This window comes from Echeneis naucrates, chromosome 24, assembly GCF_900963305.1.
Source record: "Echeneis naucrates chromosome 24, fEcheNa1.1, whole genome shotgun sequence".
NCBI classification, from domain to species: domain Eukaryota; kingdom Metazoa; phylum Chordata; class Actinopteri; order Carangiformes; family Echeneidae; genus Echeneis; species Echeneis naucrates.
In genome coordinates, this window is record NC_042534.1 from 5341854 (window position 1) to 5358198 (window position 16345).

Genomic DNA, 16345 nt, shown 5'->3' on the forward strand with positions numbered 1-16345 from the left:
TCCCTAAGAGCCACAATTGGGCAGTGAACAAATTGTCTATTTACCTACCTGTGCATGCATATGAAGTTGTAGTCTTCAACACCTTGCAGGAAAATCCACCTGGTTTGAAATTTGAAGATGAAAGAAACTGCAATCTTTCCGCCAGGTTGCATTTATTCTACATAAGATGAAACTGTATTAGTAAGTGGCGATAGACAAGCTTTTAGCTGAAAATACAAACACATAAACATTTACATTTAGCTCTCAATAAAGCTCATCAAATGAAATCAATTAATTCAGCAAATCCAGAGAAGTGACTCCTTACTTGACACCAATGTGTATCCATTTTGCCATACAAAAATGGCTAGCTGTGTTATTCATAATGAAACTGGACATGAACAACAAACATATAAAGCTCAGCTGAAAATCTTGGCGTAACATTTGATCAAGGCTTTTGTTTTGAACCCCGAGTGAAAATTTTTTTCAGTTATGTTTTAATTATGTTTGAAAAAAAAAAAAAAAAAAAATCAATCCACCTCTTACAGTTAGTTCAAAATACTGCAACTCGGCTCCGAAGTGCAAGAAATATGTTATCATCACTGCCAACCCTACGGTGGATACCTGTTTATTTTAGGATTCATTCTAAAATTAGTTTAAATTGCTTTTAAGGTCAACTTTGAGCTGGTACCTCCATATATTTCCAAGCTTCCCATCATACTCAAGCCTACGGGCAACTTAACCTAAACCCCCGCGGCTTTGGACTGTGGGAGGAAGCTGGAGAGACACAAACAAACAAACTCCACACAAAAAGTCCCCTGGCCCGGGAATCAAACCCAAAATGTAGCTGTTTCACTGTTTCACCTTAGCCCTCCTACTATTATCATTACTTTTACTATTGTTATTGTTGCTGTTGTTTTTAATCACTGCTGCTCCTAATCGCGGTAATATTAATATATATATATTGTATATAATATTTATGTGGATGACAGTGACAGGCTGTACATGTCTGTCAGGACTGAGGCATGGCAGCATGTCCACAGAAAGAAACTACAGGGAAGAAGTCAGCTTATAGCTTGTCACGATGCAAACATTTGCTAAGTAATGATTAACACAAAGATGCAATTAAGATTGGTTGGCTTTATTTTGCGAGCATTTGGATCAAATGAAATTGGTGGCTGATATATAACCAAAGTCATTAGTATTTATCCTCTGGAGTTAATTAACATATAAAATGTAACTGGACTCAAATCTACAGCCTGGACGGACACAGCCAGAAAACATTTCCATCTCTCCGGTAATGAGTGGCCAATAAACAGGGGATGTAAAATGAGAACTGAACAGGGAGGTCAGAGTGTCTGAAGTAAATAAAAGTGAATAAAGAGCGGATTCAGAGGACATTAACTCACCGGGCGTTAGCTTCACTAACCCGGTTTAACCTTCACCATGTTCACCGGCCATTAACTAACAACGATCCACAGACACTGAGCGGGGAAGCCCTGAAAACAAACTTTTTAAGAGTCCTGTTCAACACTTTCCAGCACAAACTTACGGTTTTACGTTTCTTTTTCAGAAGAACTTCCAGCTGATGGAGAAGCGCCGCAAAATCCAGCTGTCCTGTTGACTTCGGGGAAGATGTCGGCCATTTCACGAGTCCGCGTGTTAATAACTCTAACTTAAAATCTATCCCCGTTCAATAAAAACTTACCACAGGCCACTGCTGAGGAGGAGCGGGGGAAACCTGACGGATGTAAAAGTGACAAACAGCGCATCTAATCAAGGAGGTCATTTTAAATCCAAGATGGCGGAAGAGCTGCCGTTAACGGCTTATTGGCGGTCGCGCAGCAACAGCGCTCAGGGTGTCCGCCATAACGACAACGATGTGAGCGGCTTCGTGTGAAACTGCTCCAAAGTTTTAATGTCGTCTAATTTGGCAAAGCCTGTACAGTCTGTTAGCTAAGCCCACCAAATGAATCTTATCTACAGTCTTCCAATGATCCCCTTATGGATATTAGACCGTGATGTTCAGTTTGTTTCCCTGAACAGTTTTAAAGTGGACAAACACGATCACCATTATGGAGGATAGTTTGTGCTGCTGTGTTGCATTCAGAGGCATTAGCTGTGAAAATAACTGATTTATATTTAAGCTATTTGGCGGGATGCTGTAGATCACATTTCAGTAAGCAACTTGGGCCAATCCTGACCTTTGACCTCCATTTGAGGGCCCATAATACATCTCTTAAATTGCTTTCATACAGTTATTAAAGCACACGCTGTGTTTGTGTGGCGCCGCAGTATGCTAATCGTTGCTCTGTCCAACAAAAAGACTTTCACTGGAGCCTGACGGTCTAATAATGCGCTAAGTCACAGAGCTGTCTCCGATCAGCTTTGAACTACTTTAGAAAGACTGCTGATAAGTCATGCAATCTTGTTTCGACCAAGTTTCACAAGTGAGCGGTGAGTTGTTAAATCATTAAACCATATCTGCTATCACATTTAGCCTAATTGCCGTATTATTAATAACAGCATTTGTGTTTTGTTTTGATTTGTTTTGGTTTTTTTTTTGTTTTCTTGCAATCCAGTAAGGGATAAGCACCACCTCTCCCCTCTGTGTACTAGTTTATTAGTTACAAAACTTCATTGCCTGTACAAACAAGTAGATTTTTGCAGCGGATTACAGAGGCTGGAGTGGTAAACTAATTAAGGCACCTCAGGGGGCCCAGAGGATGTGAACACATATCTTGTCTATTAGTGAGAATACAGTAGTCCCACATCCAATTAAGGGACACTACTGCTTGGCTACTGTTGCATCATTGAGGCGTGTTATGAAGCAACTGGACCATGCATGATAGGCAGCGTTATTCTGAAAACACTAATCCAGCATGGTGAAGTTGTCTCCTTCTTGAGTTGCTTTGTGATGAAAACAACAAAAGATGGTGGAATGGATCTGGTGAATAAAATGTGAGCGATCAATTTTATAATGAACTGTAAGAGAGGAGGAAGTTGCTGCGGCAATTTACTTCACATTTTGTGATGAAATAAAGTCCTGTGACATTAGGAAGCAGAATTCAGGTTTGATTTATGATCACCACCAGGGAACAGGACAGCCAAGCAAGACCAAGGTAAATGTCTTTAATGGAACATCACACAATCTTTAAAAATAATTAATACATGCCACTACAAGTGAGCAATGCTGCTCCAATTAAAAAGAGCAGTTTTTCTGAGTTTGGGGAGCTGGCGTAAATGTAGAAGAAGGTAATTACCTTTCATCATTCATTTGGAGTTTAGCAAACGTAATAATCAAAAAACTCAATGATCAAGGAGCAGTTTCTTGGTAAACAACAATGCAAACATGCTTGCTGGATGACTGAGAAACTGGCAGTTATGAGGCCTACGTTTCTTAAACCAAGTGTGGGGGTGCAAAAGATGTGAAGTGCTGTAGTGGAAACTCTTTAGGCAGTGGGATGAACTTCTGATCACTGTGTATGGAAATGTGGAAAACGATCCAAATATATTACCTTTAAAGATTTACCAACCATTAGCCGTTATAAGGCAGTTAAAAAAAGTAAAAAACAAACAAACAAAAAAAACAACGGGAATTAAACATCCGGAATGTAAAGAAATGACAGAAGAGAGGAAAGCACACTTGTTATAAAAATTTTTATTTAGAATAAAACAACATAGCCATATTACATGTAGTGTGGTCAATCTATTTTACATACCTCAAGAGAAGCGACACAGTTCTGCTATGGTACGGTTCATCATGATTGTAATCAATAAAATCCTCACCATCATTGTCATCATCATTCTACAGTCAGAGGAGGTTATAGTAGTGTTGTTCAGTCTCACAAGTTTTACAGGATAGCATATAGCACAACAACACAACGCAGTGAGGGACCAGTGCTAGAAGGCCAGTGGAAAAACCAACAACAAGTAAAGTAATACTCTTTGTAATGGGGGAGGGGCTAGCTTCAGCAGGCCTCACACCCACCATGGTACAGTAATAGTAACTTCCTTTATTTTTTTTTACTTGGTATCTCCTCGTTGCAGTGTACACAAATACAGTAAGCTAAAGCTTCAAATGCTAAACCAGGTTGTTCATGTTCTGTAAATGATCACAACAGTTTTAAACAAGTTTACGAACCACAAAAACAAAACTGTGTCTATGAGTCTGAGGTAGCAAGGCAATCATGGCTTTCCTCTGATTTTTGAACATATATCTTTAAAAAAACTATTCCACATAATGATGGCAGGCCTCTCACAAACCCAGATTCAGAACAGCTTCAGATCCAAATCTATATTTTTGAAAACCTCTCTCTTTTTACACAATCCCACTGTAATTCATCAACTCTTGTCTTCCACACGTGGAATGACTAACTGTATAGGCACAAAAGGGGTAAACTTTACATTAACAAATTGCAGTCGACACAAAGTCTGTCGTCGTGTATCAATGCTTTAAAGGGGAACTTGACATCAAGCATGCAACGAGATAGATCTTCAAAACCAAACAGACGCTTGTGACTGTCTATAGCTTCAAAATCACCACTGAATGTTATTACGCTGGAAATGTGCGTGCTCCCAGATAGCAAAGAAAATCGGTGGCTACTTCCATTGACAATGGCGACTGGGAGCTGGAGGGTTCAGAGCAGTGGAATGACAAAAACAAAATTAACAGTTTTGATCCCAGTGAAGGCAGAACTTAACAAGAACAAAGCATAAATCCCAAACCACCCACTGAAAAAACAAAAAGTTTAACTATACAAAGCCCTGTGTCCACATACTCATCTCCATATCTAAACAAATCACTGACAAATGTTGAACAAAGTTCAGTTACAATCTACAGTTCATTCATAAAATGTACAATTTGCATAGTACAAGACAAGGTGGCAAAAGTAGTTAAGTTGTCCGGTCCTGTGCGTCTTTGGGATTCGGGTCAGGAGGGATGTTTGTTTGAGAATGGTCCTATCTCTTCCTACACTCACTACACACATGTACCTATGTGTGCATACACAAACATGTTGTGTGGCGTCTGTCCTCACATCACCTGCAAAACAAACAGCACATATATGAAACATCCTGTTGAAAGAGGGGGATCACACATTGTAAGATGCACATTTAAACACAAAGGTGAAAAAGTGTGTGGTGATGCAGCAGGTGAATCTGCCTCTTAACATTGTGTGGAAATATGCATTCATTTATCATCTAATCCGTTTCTGGGACACGGGGGGCCTGGAGGCCAATCCCAGCTCACACTGGGTGAGGGCGGCGTACACCCTGGACAGGTCAACAGTCCATTGCAGGGCCAACACACAGAGGCCAACAACCACTCACACTCAGACCTACGGACAATTTAGAGTCATCGATTAACCCAACCATGATGTCTTTGGACGGTGGGAGGAAACCCATATAAGCTCGGGGAGAACATACAAACTCAGCACAGAAAGGGCCCAGGCCCGGAAACCGAACCCGCAACTTTATTATTGTGGGACAGCGCTGACCACTTCTGTATGCTGCCATGCTGCTCGTGTGGAAACATCAGCGGTTCAAATTAAGCAATCAGGATTGAAAGCTGGTAAATGGACTGCAGTCCCTCAAGCCAGTTTCACTCCATTAAGAGTTCTGTGCGGAGGAAAAGGAAGAGGCGGCACGGGTGATAAAGGACAGAGCTTACGAGACATCGCTGTCTTTCTAGGCATGGAATTGGGTTCTTGAACCTCTTCAACTATATCTTTGTGTGAGAATCAGCTGACAGCATACTGTGAAGTGAGTTTTTATCAAGAGCTGTGCAAAAAAGATAAAGTCTGACTAAAATGCCAGTAAGAGTAGCGTGAGGTTCACTACATTTCCTGAATGCACAAGTGCGTATTCTGGATGTTCATGATAAACTTGATCTGGCTTTGATTAAATTCAGAACGGTAAATTAGAGTTCAATGGTCATCAAAGAAGGTAAAAGTAGAAAGTAGAAAAGAAAGTAGGAGGGAACTTATGTCCAGCAGCCACTGCAAACAAATTGATAGCTAACAGGGAGTCTGATTGGTGGAGGTATTATCTGTGTGACAAGAGACTACTGTAACCAAACAGCTTAAAAGAAATCGTCAAAGAGAGGGAATTGAGTGAGCTGAGGGCCAACAGGGTGCGGTAAATAATTACAGTGTGAGGAGGTCAGTGACAAAGGCTTTCCCAACAACTCTCTCCTAGAATGCACCTTAGCCACCAAATGGGGGAGTGAGAAGAGCTGCTAATGGCACTCCCTGGAGATCCATTAGCCTTCTCACAGACCACCCAAAGTGGAGTGGTGAGGCAGGTGAAGGCTTCAGAAGGGACTTGTTTTTTTGTCAGAAGCTGTAATTACTAGTAAAGTGCTGCTCTGCTCCGGCTTCTCATGCTCTTATCCAATATCAAAATTCTGACCTAAAAACTGGCACAACTGGAAATGGATGGAAAGAAAACAGGATGTTCTGCTGAGGCCGCATATAAACAGACTCATTTAGAGTACTGCTGTGTATCTTAAAGTGTGAAAGAAGCGGGTCTTACCTGCGGTCTTGAGGAGAGGCTTGAAGCTGTGGGAGACAAAGAAGAGAGAGAGAGATTTAAATACTTCAACTACCAAATGCATCCCTGTTTTCATAAATTGCCAGCCTCTGGGTACCTCCCACATATTAATGCATACACTGCACCCCGTGTTGCTCGGCCCCAGCGCCTCAAAGCTGTGCATTAACCAAATGCTAATAGCGCTTACTGGTGCGTCTGGCAGATTAAAATGGATTTCTAACTAAAGCCCTCATAGGAGTTTCAAGTCTAAAAATTTCAAGGTAATTTAAAACCAGTGAACTCTAACTGGCTTTTTTAAGATTTCTATTTATTTTTCTACTTGATTAAAGTCTCCTGAGGTGAAAATTCTTTCAAAGGCTCTTATACAAACTAATGAGAGTAAATGGTTCTCCCTGATCATATCAAATACTAAATTGAAATGATGATTTAAAAAAAACCCTCAAAGCTGTTCAAACTGTGTTTAATAAAGCGTCTAAAAACAATTTAAAACCACAGTGTCATTTGTGCAAGCCCCCCCCAATGTATTGGACATGAGGATTGTCTAAAGCAGATGGAGGAAGTGACAGAGACAATAAAAACAGAGGATTAATATCAATTAAGTTGCAAATTATGTTGAGTGTAACAGGAAAATATCATCATTTTTTGTTTCTATAATTTATTGCTGCTATATGTTACAGACAAGACAAGATCAATCTCATAAGATGTCATAGATGAAAAAAGAATTAACAAGGAAAAGCACAAGTATCATTAATATAATTAAAAACACAAACAATGAAAGGATCTGTAAAAAAGGTGATGGTAGACAAGAACGAAAAAGTTTGCCTTGCTTTTTTCAAATGGGAAGTATTTGATCTGTTCTGCCCTGAAGAGTTTCACATCAGTGATTCAAAACTGCATGTTATTTCATAAACTCACACATCTGAAATTAAAAAATTTATATTGTTTCAGTAATATGAAATATATGTTGGTTGGAATAAGAGATCAAGAAACAGCTCCATCGATGAATTGCTGACGTAAATTATTGCTACAGCGCTGTAATATTTTGTCACTAATGAAGTCCACTGATTTGCATTTCAGTGAAACTCAACAATTTTTTTTCATGCCAATGGTACAAACTGACCTAATTCATATCTTGTACACTACATGAGTCCTCCCTGCCACTGGCCACATAAGAGCAGCTAAACAGATTGGTGTGCAGTCTTTTTCTGCTGACCAGCGACCTTGTGACAAAATGCAAACTGCCCTCAGAGGCTGGGAAGACACGGCGGAGGGAGGAGGAGCAGGAAACTTACGACTGCATGCAGGGAAGGAGTTGTTAATCTGCTCCATTACATCTGCCAGGTCAGAGCTGCTGTTGTGGGAGTCCAGCAGCTCATCTGAACACACACACACACACACACACACACAGGCTGAATTTCAGTTACCACAGATGCTGCAACATGATACCACACAACCGTAAGAAACAAATTTGCAGGCAAACACTGTGAGATTCTTTCTGAGCAATTTTCAAAGTGAAATTGTGTCTGAGAAAATCTGCAAGAGATGATGTGAAGTAGTAATTTTGAACAAAGCAACTGATGTCAAACCCAAGGGTCTGTGTAAATCAACATTAATGGCAGTGTGAGTGTTTGAGGCTTTTTGAGCTCAAGTGTCTCACCTGAGTTTGCAGTAAGTGGCCCTCGATCTTGTACAGCAGGAGAGGACACTCCATTTACCCTCGAGTCCACATCCGGCTGTGAGTGAGCGAGAGAGAGAGGGAGAGAGAGAAAAAAAACAACAAATAGTTCAAAACTCCATAACATAACATTACCATTCTACTTGGTATGCACTTGACAAGTTCGAAATTAGCCAAGCTTCAGTGCAGCAGGCGGAGACGAGAGGGTACCAGAGGGGGGCACAATGAGGCTGCTGTCATGTTGACAAAAACATTTTTCATTAACAATAATAAACATGCTATAGTATGAATCACATTCAAAAGGCCTTTTACAAGAGATTTTTTCTCCTCCAGCTAATTGTTGCACACTGAAAGATTTAATTGCCACCATGTTAATATTGATATGAAGCTTGTGATACTCAGCCAAGAGGAATAACAAATATTCCTACATCCATATTGATGCATGCTGTACACAATGTATAATTATGGACCATTCTGCCAAGATACAGAGGACACACAGTACCAGTCAAAAGTTTGGACAATCTTTCCTATTTATCTGAATTGGAAAGTGTGTCCTAACCTTTTCCTGGTGCTGTTCTGTATAGTTGTCTTGTTTTTCTCTCCACAGGTTTCTGCACTAACACCTATAGTGGATGTTGCCATTTGAAAATCTGTGTGTGTGATATCAGTCCAGCCAACACAGTGGCAAACACTGAATATAAATGACCTCCAATGATCGAAAACACCATGCAGACATTCAGCATGTTTTTGTTTTGTTTTTTAAACAGGCCTCTGTTTGTGACAGACTGCATCACTATTCTTCTCATTCAAAATGCTTTCCACTGTTGGCTGTGTGATGCACCTGCTATGTAGCACCAAACTGACTTGCAGCACTTCCAGTTAATGTGAGACCTTTTCACAGATAAACGGATAATTTGTGATGAAAATGTGGTGAAAGAGGCACATTATAAGAACAGTGAAGGATTTTTGCAGCTAAAATACTGAAGACAATTGATGAGCAGCTGAACATATGCTCTGTAGCTGTGATGCACAGAGGCATCAACTTGAGGTCCAGTGACATTTACAGCAGAACCCCCGCCCCTTCTGCTTTTCAACTGAAAGAAACTGAATCGATGCTGCCTGCTCCCCTCCCCTCCCTGACACCCTTTTCTTCTGCACCTCCTTCATCTCCTGGTGCCCCCAGCACTAGTAAAGGCTAATGCATTGGAAACATCTCCAGAGCACAGCTTGTATCTTGAGGCTCGTCTCAGAATAGCTAAGGTCAGGGCTTTGGTCAGCCTTCAGGAGTGTGAATTTAATGTGTGTCATCAAGCTAGCTGGGTTTATTATTCTGCAGCTTGGCAGTAATGCTGCAGCTGATGGAAAGACATGTTGACGTATCGCCAGGACTCTGGGGACTCAAATGTCAAACAACAGTTCTTATTTAGCATGGGGATGTTTGTGTGGAGGCAGATAGTTGTTCATGCCATTGTATTTGGATTTTGTGTCTTTAAGAATTAAAGCGTTAAAGCACTTCAGGATGTAAAACCTCAACAGTACTCAATGTACACTAAGAAGTCTTAAATAATCCACACACATAAAATACAATGACAGTTGACTATAATGTACAGTAATGTCCAACAGGCAGCTGGATGCACAAACTTTGTTGATGTTTACTCATTAAACATTTGCAGGGCTACGTCAGCAGCCTTTTTGAGGAAACAATAGTCATTACTGTGCTTTCAGCTCCACAGCTACCAGAGAGCCAATACCTGCCCCTGTGCTTTCTCAGTCTGACTCACCAGGACTGCTGTTTGTTTGCTTTGAGGGTTGTGCATTTCTCAATTGGTACAAACAGTCCAACCTCAGTGAGCAATTAGGGTGAGCATAAACAAATGTGGAAGTTATTGATAGAGGGACCAGAGATACCTGCAGGTTCCCTGCATGGAATGGTAATGATTTGATTAGGGTCTCATCTGACCGTAGATGAGCAGGTTTTGTTATTCAAAGGCACAAAAACATGGATGAAAACCGCAGCTTATCTCCTCTTGTATATAGACAAGTGTGGATAATACGTGCTCAAGTACATATTTACATCAATTATTTTTTTGAATAAAACAGACTTTGAATAGATCCTTTCAAATTATTTGAAGCCTTCTGCATCAGTGTCTCACTTTTTAAATTAGCGTTTTCATGTAAATGTTATTTGTTGCACGAAAACAACCCTGCCAGCTGCTGTGTGTGAGCCTGTGAACCGTGATAACTGCCCTGCTGCTCCTCAACAACAAGCTTAATGAACTAAAAGAAAAGGAAAGCATGGCAGAAATAAGCCAATCACAGTTACATAAGTGCAATACTAAACAGCAGTTCATCCCACATTTCACTTACTCTGTATTAGCCAGTCATTTGCAATTATCAATCCCATTTGTTTCTAATTTACTGAATATGTCCTCAAATTCTATTTTGTCCGTCTGAGTGTTTTAATGCTGGAATTTTGAGACCATTTGCTCCTAGTAATTTTGATTTTGCTGAAAACAATTTTTTCTGATGTGGCTCGCATAAGCAATCCTTCTTTAAAAGGTAAGAAATGCTGCTAACTGGTCTTTATTTCATGTTAGTGAGGTTTTGCTGATTGTCTGTGTTGTTTTCTGTCTTGAAGGCTCTACGGCCGCCATCCTTCCTGCAAATGGCCTCATCGGGACTACATGTTCAACAACTCCACTTTGTAGTTGTCAAAGTGAAATGTACAAAGTGTTTACTTTCCCAAGGAATTACAATTTTGACAACATATGAGTCTATGAATATCTATCTGAGGCATCTTTTCTCAACATCAACCTGCGGCTTCTTGGAATAAACACATGTTCTGTCACCTGGTGCAATAGCTGTCGGAGGCGGTGGAGCTGAGACTCCAGCTGCTTGTTATGCTCCTCTAGGATGTGCATGCGGGCCTCCAGTCGGCTCTTGTGCTGTCGTAGCAGCTTGGCTTCAGCTAGGAGATCAGCGTCATCGAGATGGGCAGAGGGGCCCTCTGTCTCCCAGGGGCTTCCAGCGGGGGGCCCTCGCTGGCCATGCTGTTCCTTCAGCTGCTCATACTCCCTCTGCAGGGTCCTGCGAAGCAAAGATTAAACACAACACAAATCAGCCATTTGCCATCTTTTGCCATATTTGTGGGAGACTGGGCATGTTGAAACCACAAGGCTAGAAAGAAAGAAATATTAGAAATATGTGGTTCAAACTTGTTGTCAATATTATTCTCTTAATGTTTTTCCTTTATTTAAAAAAATATTCCTGAAGGATCCTCAAGCAGAGCTTTCAAAAGCCTCTCAGCCACAGACGTGGGGTGCCATACATAAATACCCCACTCATGTTTACCTCTCCTTTCTCAGTAAAATCCTATTTGAAGTGAGAAATAGACAAACATAAAGAACCCCCCCCCCCCCCCAAAATCGTTCAAATCTCCCCCTCATCGCCCTTTCTCTCTCAGTGCAGAACCATAAGCTGCAGTGCTTTTCTTAAGTTGCCATTCATGAGCCTGGCAGTAAAGCACTCTCTCTCTCTCCTCCTTGCTCTCCAGGAGCGCCTGCATATGTGGATAATCAGTGTTAAATCACTCCAGTCGAGTCACTGGCTGTGCAAAAGCATCCTTACAACAATAGATTGTACAGTGACTCTGACTCTAAGCCGTCTCCATTCACTAATCAAACTGGGAATGGACTTGGCATCTGTGGCAGACTGGGGTTAGTGAGAGTGCATGTATATTTGTGCATATCGTGCTGTAGTTCACATGATCCCATGTATTCAGATGAGAACAGGATGCTCACAGTAAACAGTGAATGACAAAGCCAAGAAAGACACCAACACTTATTTTTAGAGATCTGGAACATTTCAGTTTCCTTATAAGTGAAATAATTCCAATGCTTTAATATTCATAACATTGTTGATGCTTCAAGAAATCTTAACTGAGACACGATTCTTCATCTTCAGAGGATTGTCTCAACTCGAGCTTTCCTGTCCTATATCCTTGGTCTTAACCAAGCGCGGATTAAAGCCCTACCTCTGCTCCTCCTCCAGACGAGCAATGATCCGCTCCAGTTCGCCACGCTCCTCCCTCTCCACGGCCTGGAGGATCTGAGCAGGACTCTGAGGCTGACTGCAAGGGGAGCCCTCCCCTCCCAGTGTCTGGCAGTACTGCAGGATAAGGGCATGCTCATCATCCCTGTTGGAAGGAATGAAAAGTTACATGAGGATTCAACAAACGGTTATAGCTTACACACATGAGAAAAATGGCAACTTAAAACAACTAAAAACAGCTCAGCTCCTTCCAAGCACATAAAGTTGCCATGATATCCAAGATCACTTAGACAGCGATTGTAGGTGTGTGATGTTGTATGCACCATAATCCCTGGTGGAGCACAGATGTGTCAGTCTTCACAATATAATAACTAAAATATGGGGAAGGTGCTGAGGAGGTGGAGGGAGCAGAGGTGAAGAGAGGAAACCTGGCAGACAGATAGAAAGACACGGAGGGAAGTGTGGCTGTCTGCAGTTTGATTGCTCTCACACACACACACATTATAAAAAAAAAACAAAACAAAACTGTTCTATGTTTTCACCAATGTTCTCATGTTCTAACTTTACAAAATCCTGTAAAAAGTTTTAAGTGTTATGTGTTTGTTTTACTCGGGCAAATTTGACTCTGAACATCTTACAGTTCAGAGTCAAACCCGAAGGATTAAACCCACGCAGACATGTGGAGAACATGCAAACCTCGCACAGAAAGGACCCAGGCCGGGAAAACGAACCCACGGCCTTCTTATTGTGGAGCGCATCGCTAACCACGACGCCGCCATGCAGCTCACAACCTGAACCTTCATTTAAAAAAAATATATACTCTGGACACCTTTTATGCAAATGCAGAGTCTTATCTGGGCGAGACCATACCTGAGTGCATAATCCTTGGTTATAATGAGTAAGTTATTCAAATATGCTCTGAGTGAAGTTTTACAAAGTGAATTATCTCACGTTTTATATGAAGTATTACATACCCTTGAACTCCACCATGGGAGACAATCAATGAGTTTTCAGCAAATATTCAGAATGCCATTAAAACTACATGTATAATAAGAGTCACTACAAGAGGGAAGCTTCTTCTCAGAGATGACAGTAATTATACTATTTTGTGAAGAAGGACTGGAGCGAGTGGACAGCTAACGAAAAGGTACAGAAAAAGAGGCTTTCACCTCTTCACATAAAAGGAACAATATGCCAAGCCAGTGGCCTTCCATGTGTGTTCAAAAGAAAAGACCTTTTTATTATTAACCAGGAAAAGTTCACCCAGCGATTTGAAACTCAAGTTAAGAGTTCTTTTACTTTTAAGAATGGGATTCACAACATTTTGGCATTCCAGCTTTAATGGTTTTTGAAAAATAAAAGTCCCATTCACAAAGGATCTTAAATAAATTCTATGAATGTTTCTAACCACTTCATTAAAAACAAAGTCAGTCCATTTTTTTTATCTCCAGTAGGTAGCAGCTCTCTCAGCCTCCAATCACGCTGCAATTTATTCTGAATGTTCAATCAACACTGTCACTTTCCCTTTATCATTATATAACTGAAACGTTTTCAGTGTTTGTATAAACTTTTACAGAACTTCATTTGCAGTGTGCAGACAGATAAATGAAGTTACTCATCAGTTTCTCTTAAACACAAAGAATGAATCCATGCTGAGACTGCTGAGTTCTTCATAAACAGCATAAAGCGGGCTGGCGGGGACAGGAAGCCTAATGTCATACAGCCACTGCACTGACAGGGAGGAGGAAGAAAAAGGCTTAGTTTCTGTTGAAAATGCTGAAAATGGGTGGCAGCGTTGCGTGCTGGAGCCAGGGGATGGAGGTCCTCCACAGTGAGTGACCAATTAGGCTGGTCCCCAGTAAGAGGACGCTGCAGAGGACATTATGGCTGGCAGGCACGAAGAGCCCACAGGAAAACAGAGAGGGGATCATTATCATGTGAAAATTGGGACTATAGAGGGTAGAGCTGGCTCACTGATACTGGAATACAGGGACAAAGAGGGGGTACAGTGAAAGGACTCGGGGCTAAGGCAGCGTAGTAGTCAGGACACGGAGAAGAAAGGGATGACGGAGGAAGAAAGCATCTGTGTGGAAGAAGAATTAAATGTGAATTATGGTGATAAATGGCGGAGCTATTATTGCTTGCATTGTGAATATGAGTGTTGTGTTTGGTGAGGGTGAGCAGAGGACACTGCTGGGGTGACTTTACCCCACAACAATGGTCTCTGGGTGTGATGCTCAGCTAATATATCACAAAGCAAGCAGCCCCTCTCAAGCTGAAAATCAGTAGAGTACAGAGAAAGAGTGTGAGATAAAGAAATGTGGAGTACGAGAGAAAGAGCAGGGAGAGGATGAAACAAAGGCAGAAGCTACTTCTATTCCCCTCTGGTAGGAATTTAAAACCTCTTTTTTGGAAGGTCCTCCGTCTTTGATGACTGATCACTGTGAGGTAGATAGTTTATAGCACTGGCTTTTAAAAAAAACATTTCTTTGTTTACTTTTGTGTTTGGTGTTTAATCTGAAGCTTGTCTGGGCCCAAAGATAAAACATGATTAGATTACAGCTTAAACGATGAAAGGAAAAGAAGAAGAGAGAGTATGATGAAAAGAGGTTTCAAAGGAAAGGGGCTGGAGAAATTAGAGAGACAGGAATAAGGGACAAAATATTAAAAACAACAAAAGGGGACAACACTGGGGGAAAGACTGGAGAGCGAAAGATAACCAAACAAAAAGCTGGGTGGAAAAACAAGAAAAGCACGAAAAGTCGCAATCCTCTGTCATGTCCTGAGCCATTGATGGCAAATTGTGCATCAGCTGGAGGTCAGGGAAACCAGGCAGCACTGACTTCATGATTAAGGATTCCCTTTTAGATAAAAGCAATGCAGGATAAAGGAAAAAAAAAAAAGACATAAGCAGTGAAAACACATTCACACACACAAACTGTATCCCTCGAGCCATCTCTCTTTCTCACACATACTAATTATTGATATCGCTACACAGCTGGCAGCTAGTCCACCTCTCTGTTTGCAGGCTTGGCAGATCAGGAAATTCAAGCCAAAAGTCAAACATGCATGTAATTGGCTAACGCGGCCAACTGTATTACACAACGTTTCCAAATGCTAGCAGGAGGACAGTTTGGTCTGTCCTGTAACGGTAATCAGCTGTGTGACTGTGTGTTGTCACAAACGCCCAGTGGAGTGACATACAAAGAGGCTTGTTGTGGAATCAGCTGATCAGCTTCCAAAAAAAAGAGGAAAAACAATCAAATGCTCCAGGAAGGAGTGTTATTTCTTAGCTGAGAAGTCTCACAGCACAAAGTACAGCTTCATCTTTTGAGAAGAGATATGGCTGAGGAGAGTGTTTTACTGTCGTGGTATCAGCAAAGCGCAATATCATACAGCACTGTTTTTACAAAGTTACTTTTTCCTTATAAAGTTGGCATTAATGGATTTGCTGGTGCGACTGGCTGGTTCTGGCCTTTAAAAACAACCAGTGCTTAATCAAAAACTAATTCAAATGATATTTTACTGCAGCACTGCAACATTTAGGTAAATGCTATCTTACTTAAGATACAGAAGCAGCATGGTAGAAAAAAGTTTCCCCGCAAATAGCTACATAAACTATATTCCAAAAAACTACTACTACATTACTTAGCTCTTAGGCACAATTAAGGGCCAATGTGTGGGTAATCAATTCAATAAGTTAATTATTCCCCCAAAAGCTGCAGTAACAATTTAAAACAGATGATGAATTGGTTGGAGTTCGTTTCCTTTCCAAGGATGTTAAGGATGCAATAAAAAAAGTTAGTATTTTTTCTCAGACCTTCAAGTTTTCCATTGAGAGCATAGTTATTCATTTAGTACCTAATAAGAATGATTGATTGATCTGATGATTTGAAATTATAAGCATGCAGGATACAAATAAGAGCTATGCCGTACTTTATGATTATTTATATATAGATTTATTAATGTAAAGTTGGTTTTCTAAGATAATTGCACTCTTTCTATCTTCATGATTGTGTTGCAGTTGTTGTTTTGCAGAAAAATGGAAGGCGAATTTTTTGCGAAATTATGATGATGTCAAAGTGAGTAAAA

At 40.8% G+C, this 16345-nt stretch overlaps 1 protein-coding gene across 7 annotated transcripts in view; it reads right to left on the reverse strand.

Annotated features, from left to right (window-relative positions):
• Positions 1–3617: 3617 nt before the first annotated feature.
• Positions 3618–16345, reverse strand: part of utrn (utrophin) — a 145752-nt gene continuing 133024 nt past the window's right edge. For all 7 annotated transcript variants that reach the window (XM_029496424.1, XM_029496425.1, XM_029496426.1 and 4 more), the window contains 6 exons: positions 12237–12398; positions 11053–11290; positions 8186–8261; positions 7821–7904; positions 6511–6536; positions 3618–5020 (listed from right to left, as the gene is read on the reverse strand). In XM_029496424.1, the coding sequence (XP_029352284.1) occupies positions 5012–5020; positions 6511–6536; positions 7821–7904; positions 8186–8261; positions 11053–11290; positions 12237–12398 (595 nt within the window). In that variant the 3' untranslated portion in view covers positions 3618–5011. The remainder of the gene's footprint in view (positions 5021–6510; positions 6537–7820; positions 7905–8185; positions 8262–11052; positions 11291–12236; positions 12399–16345) is intronic.